At 36.5% G+C, this 14,116-nt stretch overlaps 1 protein-coding gene and 1 long non-coding RNA gene across 3 annotated transcripts in view; one reads left to right on the forward strand and one right to left on the reverse strand.

Moving 5' to 3' along the window:
- Positions 1–224: 224 nt before the first annotated feature.
- LOC103092749 (uncharacterized) lies at positions 225–11,525 on the reverse strand. Its single transcript, XR_467299.3, has 2 exons — positions 11,389–11,525; positions 225–385 (listed from the first exon to the last, which is right to left on the reverse strand). It is a non-coding gene; the product is annotated as an uncharacterized LOC103092749 (long non-coding RNA).
- Positions 11,526–11,660: 135 nt separating this feature from the next.
- TRIM42 (tripartite motif containing 42) overlaps positions 11,661–14,116 on the forward strand; it is a 57,831-nt gene continuing 55,375 nt past the window's right edge. For both annotated transcript variants that reach the window (XM_007493953.2, XM_003341197.3), the window contains exon 1: positions 11,661–12,070. In XM_007493953.2, coding sequence (XP_007494015.2) covers positions 11,751–12,070 — 320 coding nt within the window. In that variant the 5' untranslated portion in view covers positions 11,661–11,750. The remainder of the gene's footprint in view (positions 12,071–14,116) is intronic.

Below are 14,116 nucleotides of genomic sequence, written 5' to 3' on the forward strand. Positions count from 1 at the left end.
CATTGCTCACCCTCAGTGTCTTTCCTGATGTTCACCAAGATTCTTTGAATGCCTAATTTGAATTCCAGAACCCTCTCTTCAACTCCTCCTGAACCCCTTTACCCCAATCTTGACTGGCTACAGAGAAACTGTGCTAGGTCTATAAATGCAAATAACATCTACCCAACATAGGCTAGAAAATGAGAAGTCAAAGCCAGAAGTGCCAGCAGCAATAATACACCAACTACACATACAGGATTCTCTTTGTTTGTCTCCGCCAAGCTATGGATTCCACCTCCAGGGTGGCACTTCTGATTGTCAGCTTCTGGAAGGTAGAACTCAACAAGGCTCCCTCACTCTGTTCTGGTTCATCTAGTAATTATGGCATCAGTGACTGACAACCCCTCTGAAAAAGAGATTAGAAAAAAAACATTGTGGCAAACTGTGCCAAAATTCTCCAAACATGCATTAACCTGGGCTAATCATTTTTCCCCATTTTAAATAAACTCTAAATCAGCTATATGTGTCTGTAAATCTCTGATGGGAGGTACTACTTCCCTGACATCAAGTATATATGCAACCAGGGAGTTTTAAAGGCTTTCAAATGTAGTATAGCTTACAAACCCAGACCTGTAAAGTGCCATTAAGTGACATATGCCCTTTGTTTACACAAGCTTTCCCAGCTTAAGAATCTTTCACTCAAAAGGGGATATGCAAAATTTAGGAGAATACAAATTAGAAACCTCTAAGGAAACCATTTCCAAAAAGTGCTATTTTTTAATGACATACATATATATATATATTTATACCATATTATATATTGTATATTATATATTATGTTATAAATTGCATGTTATACAACACATATTAAAGTAATAAAGTTGATAAAAGTTGGCTTTGATGTTATAGTAATCAAGATTTTTTTCTTTTTTTAATATTTTTTTATTTTGAAATATTTGTCCATGGTTATATGATTCATGTTCTCCCTCCCCTCTTCCCTCTCTGTCTTCTGGAGCTGACAAGCAGTTCTATTAGGTTATACATGTATAATCACTCAATATCTATTTCCATATGATTCATTTTTTAAATAATCTTTTAAAACTCAAACTCCAAATCCTATATCCATTAGTGATAAATCATGTTTTTCTTCTGTGTCTCTGCTCCCACAGTTATTTCTCTGGGTGTGGATAGCCTCTTTCTCATAAGTTCCTCGGGATTGTCCTGGATCATTGCATTGCTACTAGTAGCAAAGTCTATTACATTTGATTGTCCTACAATGTTTCCGTTTCTGTGAACAATGTTCTCCTGGTTCTGCTCACTTCACTCAAAATCAGTTCATGGAGGTCTTTCCAGTTCATATAGAAATCAAGGAGTCCATCATTCCTTATAGCACAAAAGAATTCCATCACCATTATATACCATAATTTGTTCAGCCATTCTCCGATCAAGGGACACCTACTCATTTTCTAATTTTTTTGCCACAACAAAGAGTGAGATTTTGAATATTTTTGTATAACCATTTTTTATTATCTCTTTGGGGCAAAAATTGCTATTTGAGGCAACTAGGTGGCTCAGTGGAAGAGAGCCAGACCTGGATACAGGAGGTCCTGAGTTCAAATTTAGCCTCAGACACTAGGGAATGTAGTATAAATGAAAATGAGTTGAGGATAAATGAAATTAAGAGTAATGAAAATAAGGTAGATGGTGATACAAATAAATTAATTGAATCAAAGGAGGATATAATTAGTGTAAATAATTGTACAGAGAAAGAACATTGTATAAATTTAATAGAAAATCCTAATGAATGGAGGATAAGAGAAATTAATGAAGAATATAAACTAAATAATAATAATAATGAAATTGTAAATGAGAACAATGATACTAAAATAGATAATTTAAGGACCAATGAGAGTAATATAAAAGCTGATGATACAAAAATCCTGGGAAAGTCATGTAATTCAAGCAGATGTAGACTTGGGTGGACAGGAAATGACTAAGCTTTGTACTGATGTTACTATGCTTGCACCAGTTCTTTTTTTTTTTTTTAAACCCTTACCTTCCATCTTGGAGTCAATACTGTGTATTGGCTCCAAGGCAGAAGAGTGGTAAGGGCTAGGCAATGGGGGGTCAAATGACTTGCCCAGGGTCACACAGCTGGGAAGTGTCTAAGGCCAGATTTGAACCTAGGACCTCCTGTCTCTAGGCCTAGCTCTCAATCCACTGAGCTACCCAACTGCCCCCCTTGCACCAATTCTTGAAACCTTCCAAACTCCAAATAGTATTGAACTCTATGTTTCTATAACTATAGGGGATCAGATATATGATCTTTTGGTGGATACTGGAGCCAGTAAATTGGTTTTGAAAAGTCTTCCTAAAGATTGTAAAGCTGTTGGTACTATAGAAGTGATTAGAGCTACTGGAAAACCAGAGAGAGTAGCAAAATTACAACCTAAAATGATAACTTTAGGATTTTTATCTGTGGAACATACATTTCTTTGTATGCCTGAATGTCCAATGAACCTTCTCAGGAGGATCTTGCTTTGTAAATTATGGGCAATGATTCAATGTACTGACACTGGGGGTTTAGCATTACAATTCCCAGAAGAATCTCTGAAAGCTTTTCCATTGCTGTTCCTAGATTCAGTCAGTACAGAGAATGAGTAGGATTCCATCTATCCTATTCCTTAGGATATACGAGAAGACTTCTGGTCAAAGTCTTCCACAGGTGTAGGCCTATTGAAATCAGCTACTCCAGTAACAGTGAGAACTTGTGTTCCTCAATACCCTTTGAGTAAAGAATCTATAGAAGGGATAAGACCTATCATTGAGTCCCTAATTCAACAAGGGATCATAATATCATGTTTCTCAGAATACAATATGGCCATTCTTCCAATAAAAAAAAGCAAAAACTAGATCAAGATGGCAGAATTGTCTACAGATTCACCTAGGCTTTGAGAGCTGTAAACAATTATGTAATAAAGACACATCCTATAATACCAAGCCCAGCTGCTATAATCTCATCCATCCCAAGTCAAGCAAGATATTTCACTGTTGTAGATATAAATCAGTTCAGTGTTTTTCTCAATTCCAATTAACGAGGATTCTCAAAAGATCTTTGCTGAGAGAAAACACAATGGACATGGACGTCTTCTACAAGAATATTGAGATTCTCCGAGTCAATTCTCACAAATTTTTAATAGAGACCTTAAAACAATAACTTTCAAAGAGTACATTTTGTTGATGATATCCGCCTAGCATCTCCATCTACTAAAGTGTGTTTAAGAGATAGGAAGATTCTTTTGATTGAATTATATAAATGTGAACATAAAATCTCTAAGACAAAACTTCAGTGGGTATTGCCTCACATAGAATATCTTGGTTTTGTCAGAGAGTTCCAGAAGTATCACTCAGAAAAGAATAGCTGATATCCAGAAACTGAGTGCACCTAAGACCAAGAAGCAACTCAGAGCTGTTCTTGGAACAATGTGTTTCTGTAGGCAATGGATACCTGGGTATAGTGAAATTACTAAATGTTTAACAGATCTGACCAGGAATACAGAACCAGAACCTCTGAAACTCAAACCTGAACATCTGTAAGCCTTAAGTAAACTTAAGGAAGCAATTTTATCTTCACCAGCTCTTGGAATACCAGACTATAATAAACCTTTTCAATTATTTGTGAATGAGACCAAAGGAATTGCATCTGGTATACTGACACAGGCTTTAGGACAAAGTTATCATCCAATTGGATATTATAGTTGTCAGCTAGATCCAATTGCTGCAGGTACAGTCCCTTGTTTAAGGGGTGTAGCTGCCACAGCTGTGCTACTTCAGAAGTCATCAGATTTAGTTTTGGGATGTCCATTGATGGTATTTTGTTCACATCATATAGAAGAACCTAATGAGGAAATTTCATAATCAAGGTTATTCTGACCAACGAATATCTAAGTATTAGATTATACTTCTAGGTAGTAAAAACATTGAGTTGAAGAGATGTAGTATATTAAATCCTGCTAAACTTCTTCCTGATTTGCCAGAGAATGGTGAACCATTACATGAATGGGTAGACATAGTAGATCTAGTGAATATGCCGAGGATGGATTTAAAAGATGGTCCAATTGAAAATCCAGATTTGGTTTTATTCACAGATGGTTCTTCATATTTGTGTAATGGAATTCAATGTGCAGGTGCTGCAGTTATCACAGAATTTGAGTGGTATGGATCATTACCTAGTAACATTAGTGCTCAATGTGCAGAGTTGGTCGCTTTAAAGCAAGCATGTCTTCTGGCTGATGGTAAAAGTGCAAATGCATATACAGATTCCTGTTATGCTTTTTCAGTATGTCATGCTACAGGAAAGATCTGGAAACAATGAAGTTTTATTACTGCATTGGGAAAACCAATTGCTCATGCAGAAATAATAACTGAGTTGTTGGATGCTATCCAGAAGCCTATACAACTAGTGCCAATCCATTGTAGAAGTCATACTAATAACAGAGATTCAGTTGCTAAAGGAAATCATAGAGCTGATATAACTGCAAAATTTCCTGTCAGAAATGCTCCAGTGTATGTCATGAACTTATCAACTATAGAATCTGATGATCTAGAAAAAGTTTATATAGACTCAGAAATACAAAAATGGAAGGAGAAGTTTGGAACAAGAAAAGAATATGGTAAATGGTTAGCAGATACTGGAAAGCTGCTGTTATCAAAAGACCTGTATACCTATTTATGTCAAGCCATTCACACAAAAGGTAATTTTGGTACTCAAACTGTAATTGACATCATAAAGAGACAATGGGTAGCTACTGGAATAAGTACTGTAGCAAATAAGATCTGCTCAAGCTGTTCTGTTTGCCAAAAATTCAATCAAGGGGCATTCAGACAGAAAGGTTTAGGTGGTAGACCTCTAGCATATTGTCCATTTGAGAGTCTGCAAATTGATTACATCAGCATGACGAAAGCTGGAAGATACAAGTTTTGCTTGGTAACTTTGATAGATTAACCAAATGGCCTGAAGCTTTTCCATCAAATACAAATACAGCTAGCTTTGTGGTGAAAGTGTTAATTAAGGAAATTACACCTAGATTTGAAGTGCTACTAACAATAGACTCTGATAAAGGATTGCATTTTACTCAAGACATGCTGAAAAGAGTCTATGAAAATCTAGGAATAACACCAAAATATCATTTACCTTATCATCCACAAAGTTCAGGGCAAGTGGAGCATGTAAATAGGGAACTAAAGACTATGGTGGGGAAGATCTGTGCTGAAACTCATTTCAAATGGCCAAAGATTCTTCCCATAGCTTTGTTTTACCTATGTACGAGACCAAGAGCAGATTTACATATATCATCCTATCCAATGTTCTTTGGACATGCTACACTACAGGCAAAACCTTGTAAGACAGCCTATACATCTCTCTTAGGAGGAGGTTGTCAACTTCCTTCTTACTTAAGTGCTTTACAACTGTGACATGGAAATCACTTTAAAAGACTGATATATATTAATTTAAGGTCGCCAAGGAATTCAGCTATGTAATTCCTAAATGAAAACTCAAGTCAGCAGTCAACCTTTTGGAGTTTTTAATTACAAACAGGAGGAAGAAAGGTATGAGAGAGAGAGAGAGAGAGAGAGAGAGAGAGAGAGAGAGAGAGAGAGAGAGAGAGAGAAGAGAAAGGGGAGAGAAGGGAATAGGACTTAAATACCCCCTCTCCTTAGGCTGGGCCAAAGGCCCAAGTCCTTAGATAGCTGAGGCAAAGAAAAGAGATCAGTCCCTATCACTCACGTGACCAAAATGGAGAAACAGTCTCAGGGGCCTCCACCTCCAGACTCCTTCAGAGCAAAACCTCTCAGAGCAAAAAACTCCTCAGAGCAAAAAACTCTCCTCCCTCTGTCCTCAGACCTCGCTATCTTTAAGGAAACCATCTAAGTTCCCTCCCCTCAGTTCTCACATCTACCAATCACTGTCGATGTCTCCCCTGTGCCAATGGTGGCTCTAGTTTAACCCAGGACCACCCAGAGGTCTGTGGCTTTACACATGTCTGTTGAAGGTCATATTCTCAAATAATTAAATCTTGATCTATGCTACAGCCCTTCCTAAATCCTGTTACTCTAAGTAGGGTGGAGATTGTATTTTCCAAGACCTGGTTCTGTCATTCCAAGTATCTCTATTGTATCAATTCTAAAATCAATCATGACTCAAAGAACTTCCTGTTCTATGCTTAAGCATAGGTCAAAACCCTTTCCATTGTTTAGCAAAAGGTTTCTGTCCTAAAGTAGTCTTAAGTAGGGAGGAGAAGGATCCTCCCATGCCAAGGAGTTTCATATTCCAATAGAGTTCTTACTATCAGTAGGAAATTTTTTCCAGTATGAAATTTCCCAATGGGGAAATTTCCAACATTCATAAGTCTAAGAAATTTTAAGGTTTACACAACAAAGACTAAAAGAATTACATGAAATGTGAGTATTCATTCAAATTGGGCCTTTGGATTATTCTCTGCATAATTACAAACCAGGAAATATGGTATGTATAAAAAAATTTGCTAAAACATCAGCAACACAAGAAAGTTGGTTAGGTCCTTACACTATTGTGTTAGTTTATCCATCTTCAGTAAAAGTTTTGGGTAGATTCATGGTATCATTGTTCACATATAAAATTAGCACATTGTATCAATAATGAAAATGCACAAATTATCAAAGAAGAATAAAATGAAGAAGAGACTGCAGAAAGTTAGGAACATCAGTCAAATTGAGTCTGCAGTCAAAAAGATCAGTAAGGAAAGGACCATTCCTGCAGAAGAGGATAGAAGAGGACAATGCAAATGAAGAGAAGAATTCAGGAATTAATGAACATTAATAAAAGACTGAAACTTTATAAATCTAAAGACTTTGAGAAATTTACAATGAAGAGGATTAATGGACTAATGAATTAATACTTTGGGTAATGTATTATAGTACAAAATAACATAGCATTTATTCACATACAAACACAAATATATTTACTACTATGGAATTGCAAAAGAATAATTATTCAAGGAGGAGAGAAAAGAAGGGAAAGATCCAAAGTAGGGGTAAGTATATTGCATACAATAGTAACATAATTCTTATATAACAGTAACACTGACATTTAAGCAGCAAAACAGCATGGCATAGCAAAAGTAACAACATAATAAGACATAAACACAAAACATAAACATGGTTAGGTTACATTGAATCACTACTTAAATGAGTGAAACAATGTATAGTTAGGATCGTAACAGTGTTATAATTAGCTATAGATAAGTTAATTACTAACAAAATGTAGTTAGATACATAGATTTAGTTTAAGTATAGAAATCTAGTTAGAAGAATTTTGAAGATAGGGATTAGTTAGGTAGGATTAAGTAAAAAAGATAAGAAAATTAGATACTGATTTGTACTACATCATACACTACACAACATAAACAACATATGACATCACATGTCAAACAAAATTATAGATAAATATGTAAATATATGTAAATAGGGTGTATAATAGGATTATAAATTGTATTATAGTGCATGTATGTATGTGAAATATATGTATAAATATGAAGTATACATACGTGTATATATGTACATATGTATAGCATATGTGTTTATATTGTATGTGTGTATTATATGTGTCTTAATTATGTACATAGCTCACTTATATTTATCATTACATATATTTGCATAAGTGAGTTTAATATTTGGTTTGATTTTCAATGTAAAACTTATGCAATGTTGTGTTTATTGTAATTAAATTTTTTTTCTAAGATTAATGTCAATGTATTGCAATAGTAGTACAATGTTCTGTATTAGCTGATAAGAGTATTTTGAGTTTGATGTTTGCATGGAAGCTATGTTCATCTTTTGTTTGATGCTATTTTTGCTGTTTTGCTTTTGCTTCTGCTTGACATTTGTACTTGTTCATTAATTCCTTTTCCTTTTTCCTTGTTAAATTCCCTAGAATAGGCTAGTATTAGTTAGAGTAAGATAGTTGAGTGTAAGTTTGTTATTTTGGGTAGATTTCTTAGTTTAGGTAATTGGTAAGTATTTTAGATTGTGCACAAATACAAAAATTGTGTTTCCAACATGATTTTTGTTTCATGCAAAAGGGGGGAATATGATAGGAAGAGGACATTTGCAAAAGAACTTTGCAATGCAAACTTTCAAGTGATTGACAGGAGCATGTGATGGAGAGTCACATGGGAGCGTAAAGGTCAAGATCTGGGAAAAGATTCTAAGGTCCCAACAGAAAACTCACTTCTCTCCTGTAAGACTTTGGAGATTGAAGCTTTTACATCAGGTTTCTGGTCTTTTGGTGATACCAGCTGAAGAGAGAGGAATCCTACTTGGACTGGCTGCTGGCAGCTAGAACAGAGGACTAAAGACTCACTTCTCCACTGGACTTGCTTTGGACAGTTTCATCTTAAGATCCTGGCCCATTGATTGGACTCCATTTGGGAGATTTTGTGTTGGGGAAACTTAATGTTTTTAGTTTAGATAAGTTAGGTTTAAGATAGGCTTATAGAAATTAGGGTTTACGATTAATTATAATAATTTTCCTTACCCTTTTCCCTTTCCCAAAAATAAACCTGATTTTTATCTTTCCTTCTTGTTCTTTTCCCTAACAAAATCCCACTATTACACCTTTCAAGTGCAGTGAGCAGAGTATTGAGATAGGAAATCAATAGATTTGGGGTCAGATTTCTAATCAGCCACTGGATAGCCTTGGGCAAATCATCTCACCTTTGAGGGACTCATTTCTTCAGCCATAAAGAGGATTGAACCAGATAAATACAAGATCTTTTGAAACTCTAGTTCCTAAAATTCTTTGGTTCATTTATTGGTAGAGGATTAGGTTAGATGATCTTGTACATCTCTTTAATTCTGGGATTCTATGAATTAATGAGCTAGATCCCCTGCTAAAGTGTTGGGTCAGTTAGGAAACTTCTTGATTCTCCCTACTTATCACATTCTAGATTCTTCTTTGCTACATTTATAATCCAGTGTCCTTTCTCCTTCTAAAAGCAAATACCCAAATGGAAGAATCACCTCACCAACATCTATCTTAGATGGGTAGATCTAAGGATTCTTCCAACTCTAAGCTTCTATGAGCCTGAGGTGATTTAGGTATCTCTTATACAAAAGAATAACATTCAGTTTCAACAACTATTTATTAATTCTTCTCAGGTAATTGTAAATGGGGTTGAGGGAATAAAAAATGGAATAAAATTCTTGCCCCATGGAGTTTAGTAGAGGAATATGAAGTATTTCCAAATGATTGCATACACAGTGATGATCCAGGATAACTGCAAACCAAGTTGATTTTCATGGGGAAGAGAGATAGGAGAAGGAGTAAATAGATTTATTGACTACTGGGATCCAGGATATTTTAATGGAAAATGTGCCAACATTTGACCAAGGTCTTAAGGAACAGGTAAGATTTCAACAATCAGAGGTTGATTAGAGTGGGGGACAGATAGACAGTGGACATTCCAGGCAAAGATAAGTATGAGCAAAGACATGGAAGGGACAATACAATAGCTAAGCAGATAAATGGCTAATTAAATGAAAACCAATTAAATATGACAGCTTGGCTACAGTAGTATTGACAAGTGTGAGATAAGGGTTGAAATCTTGAGTGGCATCTAACTATGGAGAGAGTGTTGAATACCAAACTGAGAAGTTTTACATATATTTGATAAATAATAATGAGCCATGAAAAGCTGTGAACAGAAAAAGTAACTTTAATACATGACAGTAGCTATATTGTCTGTAAAGCAAAATTATAACCTAACAACCCATTTCTGTTACAAATTGGGCTATTAGGGCAGCCAGAGAAGAAGATGTGAATTCATATCTTGCCTCAGATACTTCCCAAATGTGTCATCCTTAAGAAGTCATTTTATCTTTCTCAGCCTTATTTTCCTAACCTACAAAATTAGGATAATAATAGCAACTCTATCACAAGGAGGTGGTGAAGATCAGATGAGATAATATATACAAACCTTTACAATTCTTAAAGAGCAATATAAATGTTAACTATTATTGTGGCAAGCAAAAAATGAAATGACAGAAAACAAGGGTTTGATCTTCTGAACACAGCAATTTATTAAGCAATACATGGCAGTTGTCCAACAAATCTAGATGAGGCTCCTTCCTCAACTTAGAGCTAGACCCCAAATACAAGGGGAGACAGACCTTTATACATTATAAACAATTAAATAATACCAATTATTAAAAGGAAACAATACATTAGGTCATCTAATTTCTAGTTGGAAGAAAGGTTAGGGACTTTCTAAATTGGGGAAAGGGAGCGTGAACAGGTCTAATTCCCTGAATTCAGAGAGGTATCTCACTCTTCCCAAGTATCTTTATACAATTAAAGGAATATTGGAACAATAACCGATTCATTAGTATGGGGCCATTTTTCAGATAAAACACAGGGGTTGCTTGAAACGTGCAACAGTGAGAAATTAACTGCGTTTCCAGTCATCATAAGCTAGGTCCTTAGTTAAGGGTCTTTAAACATTAGGTACAGGTAGTTCAGTTTCCTCCCAATGGAGAACTAGGTTCAAATGGAACAATAAGGTTTCCTCTCAATTCCCAAAACTGAATAATTTTCTCACATGACAGATATAGACTAGACCCATAATTGAATAAGAAGAGAAGTAAGCTAGATCTAAAATTGAGTCATGAGATGGATTTAGTATAATCCACTCAATAGCTTCAATTCCCTTCACATTTGCTATCTGAATACCCTCAATTCCCTCAATTTTCCTCAATATGATCAATCATATAAGCATTGTAAGATAGAGTATTGTATAAGAATCAGAGTGTTTGGGGGAGTTATAGAACCAGGAGGAGAGAACCACATAATTTCAAAATTGGAAGTCAGAAGCATTCAGCCAAAACTGTTTATAAGTGAATTTTGTTTGGTGCCATTCCCTATCAGTCCTAATGAACATGATCCAACTCATGGGCTTTATCTGTGAAGTATGAATATCACAACTGCTAAGCAAAAGGTATGTTTTTCAAATATTTTGACAACTATTTAAATATAAGTTGTTTTCCTTTATAATCCGATGAATTTTATTTCATGCATTTAAGGACATGATTCTGAGATGGGGTTCATAGGCTTCATCAGCTTGCCAAAAGGGACCATGATGTGAAAATGAGTACAAACCCCTAGTCAAATCCAACTCCTTCATTTTATAGATGAGGAAACGTAGACCGAGGGAGTTGAAACGACTTGCCCATGATTCTATAGTCAATAAATGCCAGAACTAGACTCAGAATTCAAGACTCTTTTCCACTGTGCCATGTGATTCAGCCCACTAATGGGAAGCCTAGACATTCAGACCACTAAGTAGCCCTCCATGACATCTGGAGGTATTTTACCTGATCTAATCCTGAGCAGGAATTAAACACACCAAAGCCCAGCCTTGTCAGCTCACATGCTACGTGGTGAGAGCAAAAGATCTCCAAGTATTTTATTCACTGCTGTCCCCCTCCTAGGGCTAACCATCTGTGAAGAATGTCCCTACAGCTGCTGCAGCCCCACAGTGAAGTGAATTTGCATGAGGAGAGAGGGATTATGACATAAGCAATGAACTCAGTCTTACCATGTAAATGCCAGTCTGTGGCTTGGCCTCTTAGTTGTATCAGTATACTGGTCATGAAAGCAAGCAGCTGGTCTTTTTAGAGATAGAGAGTGTTGTCAGATAGACATTGGAGTGCAATCCTATAAGATCAGTGAGATCATGGAGGAGCCAATGTGCATATTGTCTCCATGCTGTCCATGGGAGAGAATCATTCCTAAAGAATGTATGTGCCCAAGTATGAAATTCCTTCTCACTACAGAGAGAAATTGCTCTTGCTTCCCCTGCCCGTATGATGAGGACTCCGCTTACCAGTTCTGCCACTGTACCTGTTCAGATTATCCCAATTGCCATTGGTGCTGCTGTGCCTGTGCCAATGACCCTGTCTGGAAGTGCTGCTGTGTTTGTCCCCGGGGCTCATCTGGCTTCCGCTTCTATCCATGGCACTTGGGCCAAAAGAGAGAGATCTACACTAAAGATCAGTAAGTATCCTAGGAACCCATGCACAGATGCCTTCATAACTTGTTGAGGCTAGCCCCATCCTGGTCAATTGAGCCAGGATTTGTTTAAAAAACAACTTACTTCCGGGGGCAGCTGGGTATCTCAGTGAATTGAGAACCAGGCCTAGAGACGGGAGGTCCTAGGTTCAAATCCGGCCTCAGCCACTTCCTAGCTGTGTGACCCTGGGCAAGTCACTTGACCCCCATTGCCTAGCCCTTACCACTCTTCTGCCTTGGAGCCAATACACAGTATTGACTCCAAGACAGAAGGTAAGGGTTTAAAAAAAAAAAAACAACTTACTTCCCTAGCAAACCAGAGCCCACCAGGACTTTTTTGTCCCTCCTTTGAAATCACGACACTTACTTTCTATACCATTCATTGACCAGTGCGTAACTTTTTCAGGTCTTTCTTGATCCTTTAAGGTTCAACTTTGTTTCCATCTCCTCTAGGAAGTCTTCCTAGACAATCCAGACCTATAGCTGTTATCTCCTTCAGGAGAAACTCAGACGTTTAAGTTAAAGGACCTTAAAGGTCAACTAGTCCAAATCTCACATTTAGGGAAAAAGAGGTCCAGAAAAACTTAAGTGGCTTGCCCAAGGTCTTGCAAAATAATAAATGGTAAAGTGGACAATCAAACCCAAACACTCTAACTCCAAATCTACCCCCTCCAAAAGTATACTTTTCATTTCATAGGATCATCAGATTTAGAGGTGGAAGGAACCTATAAGGTTAAGTCATGTCATTTCATCTATTTTGTAGATGAGGAAATTGAGGCCCAAGGTAACACAGAGATTCCCTGGTCAAGACTTGAGCCCAGGTCCTCTGCTTCTAAATTCATTAGTACTTAATCATCCCACCAGCAGCATCTGTTGTGCTCTTATCTTGTAATGTTGTTGGACTTTTTGTCTATTTCTATTTTGTCTTTTCAGCTCAAATATAGGCTGCTTTGAAGGCAAATATAATGCCTTAGATTTCTTTGTATTCCCTATAGCACCTAGACAACATCTTAAATTCTATAAGTACTAAATAGTTACAGTTTTAAGTATTTTTTACTTGAAAATTAAGTCTATCCTGCTTTTGTGACATCAAAGCAAAGCATTAAGCAAAACAATATTACAAACAGTTAGTACCAAAATAAAAGTCTGAAATAAGATTTTCTTGGATGGCCAAAATTTGGATTTAAAAAGTATCCAAATGATCTTAGGAGATATAAAACTGAAATGGGCATGCAAGATAATGTAAGAGGAAGAACCATGGACAGACTATCTGGGTTTAAACTACAACTTTTAACACAACCAAATGCATGATCTTGGCCAAGATAACTTCTCTGTGCTCCAGTTCCCTCATTTCTAAGACAAGAAGGTCGAACTAGATGAATCTTAAAGTTCTCTTATGTTTCTCTTCATAATAGAGTAATACTGACTCAATTCCCCTACCACTTTCCTTGCCCCAGAGACCATGTGTGATTCTCACTTACCCAGCAAAAGGAATGAAAGAGATCCATTCCCATACAGGCCTTTGCAGACCTCTTCACCTTACACAGCGTCATACTTTTTCATTCCTCCACCCACAATACTAAAGATGAAACCAGCATGTTCATCTCAGTGAAAAGGAAGCAAAGTGTATGTGTAGCTACCCTTTTTAATTTATCCATACTAGAAACTTGAAAAGGACAAGACTTCACAGAAAGGGGAGAAAGGACCTGGAATGCCACTCCTCTGTAACTGATTCATTCATGGGCCCACGTGGACATCAACTACTTTCTGATTGAGTAGAGTATTAAGGGCACTTAGAATAACTCAGAGTATAAAGAGGAGTTGTGTCTTGAAGGACTGATCCAAAAATTTGATGGCAGGAATTCTAGAATTAGGGTGGGATTTGATTCATAATGTATTAATAGCATTGAGGAACAATATTATGTGTTAATGCATTAACAATATTAAGGAATAATTCTAATTGAAGGTTTTGAAGAATAACATAATGGAGGGGTGATGCCTGTATTGTTCTCTAATTGTTAGACACATGAA

Source organism: Monodelphis domestica, chromosome 4 (genome assembly GCF_027887165.1).
Source record: "Monodelphis domestica isolate mMonDom1 chromosome 4, mMonDom1.pri, whole genome shotgun sequence".
Classification (NCBI taxonomy): Eukaryota; Metazoa; Chordata; class Mammalia; order Didelphimorphia; family Didelphidae; genus Monodelphis; species Monodelphis domestica.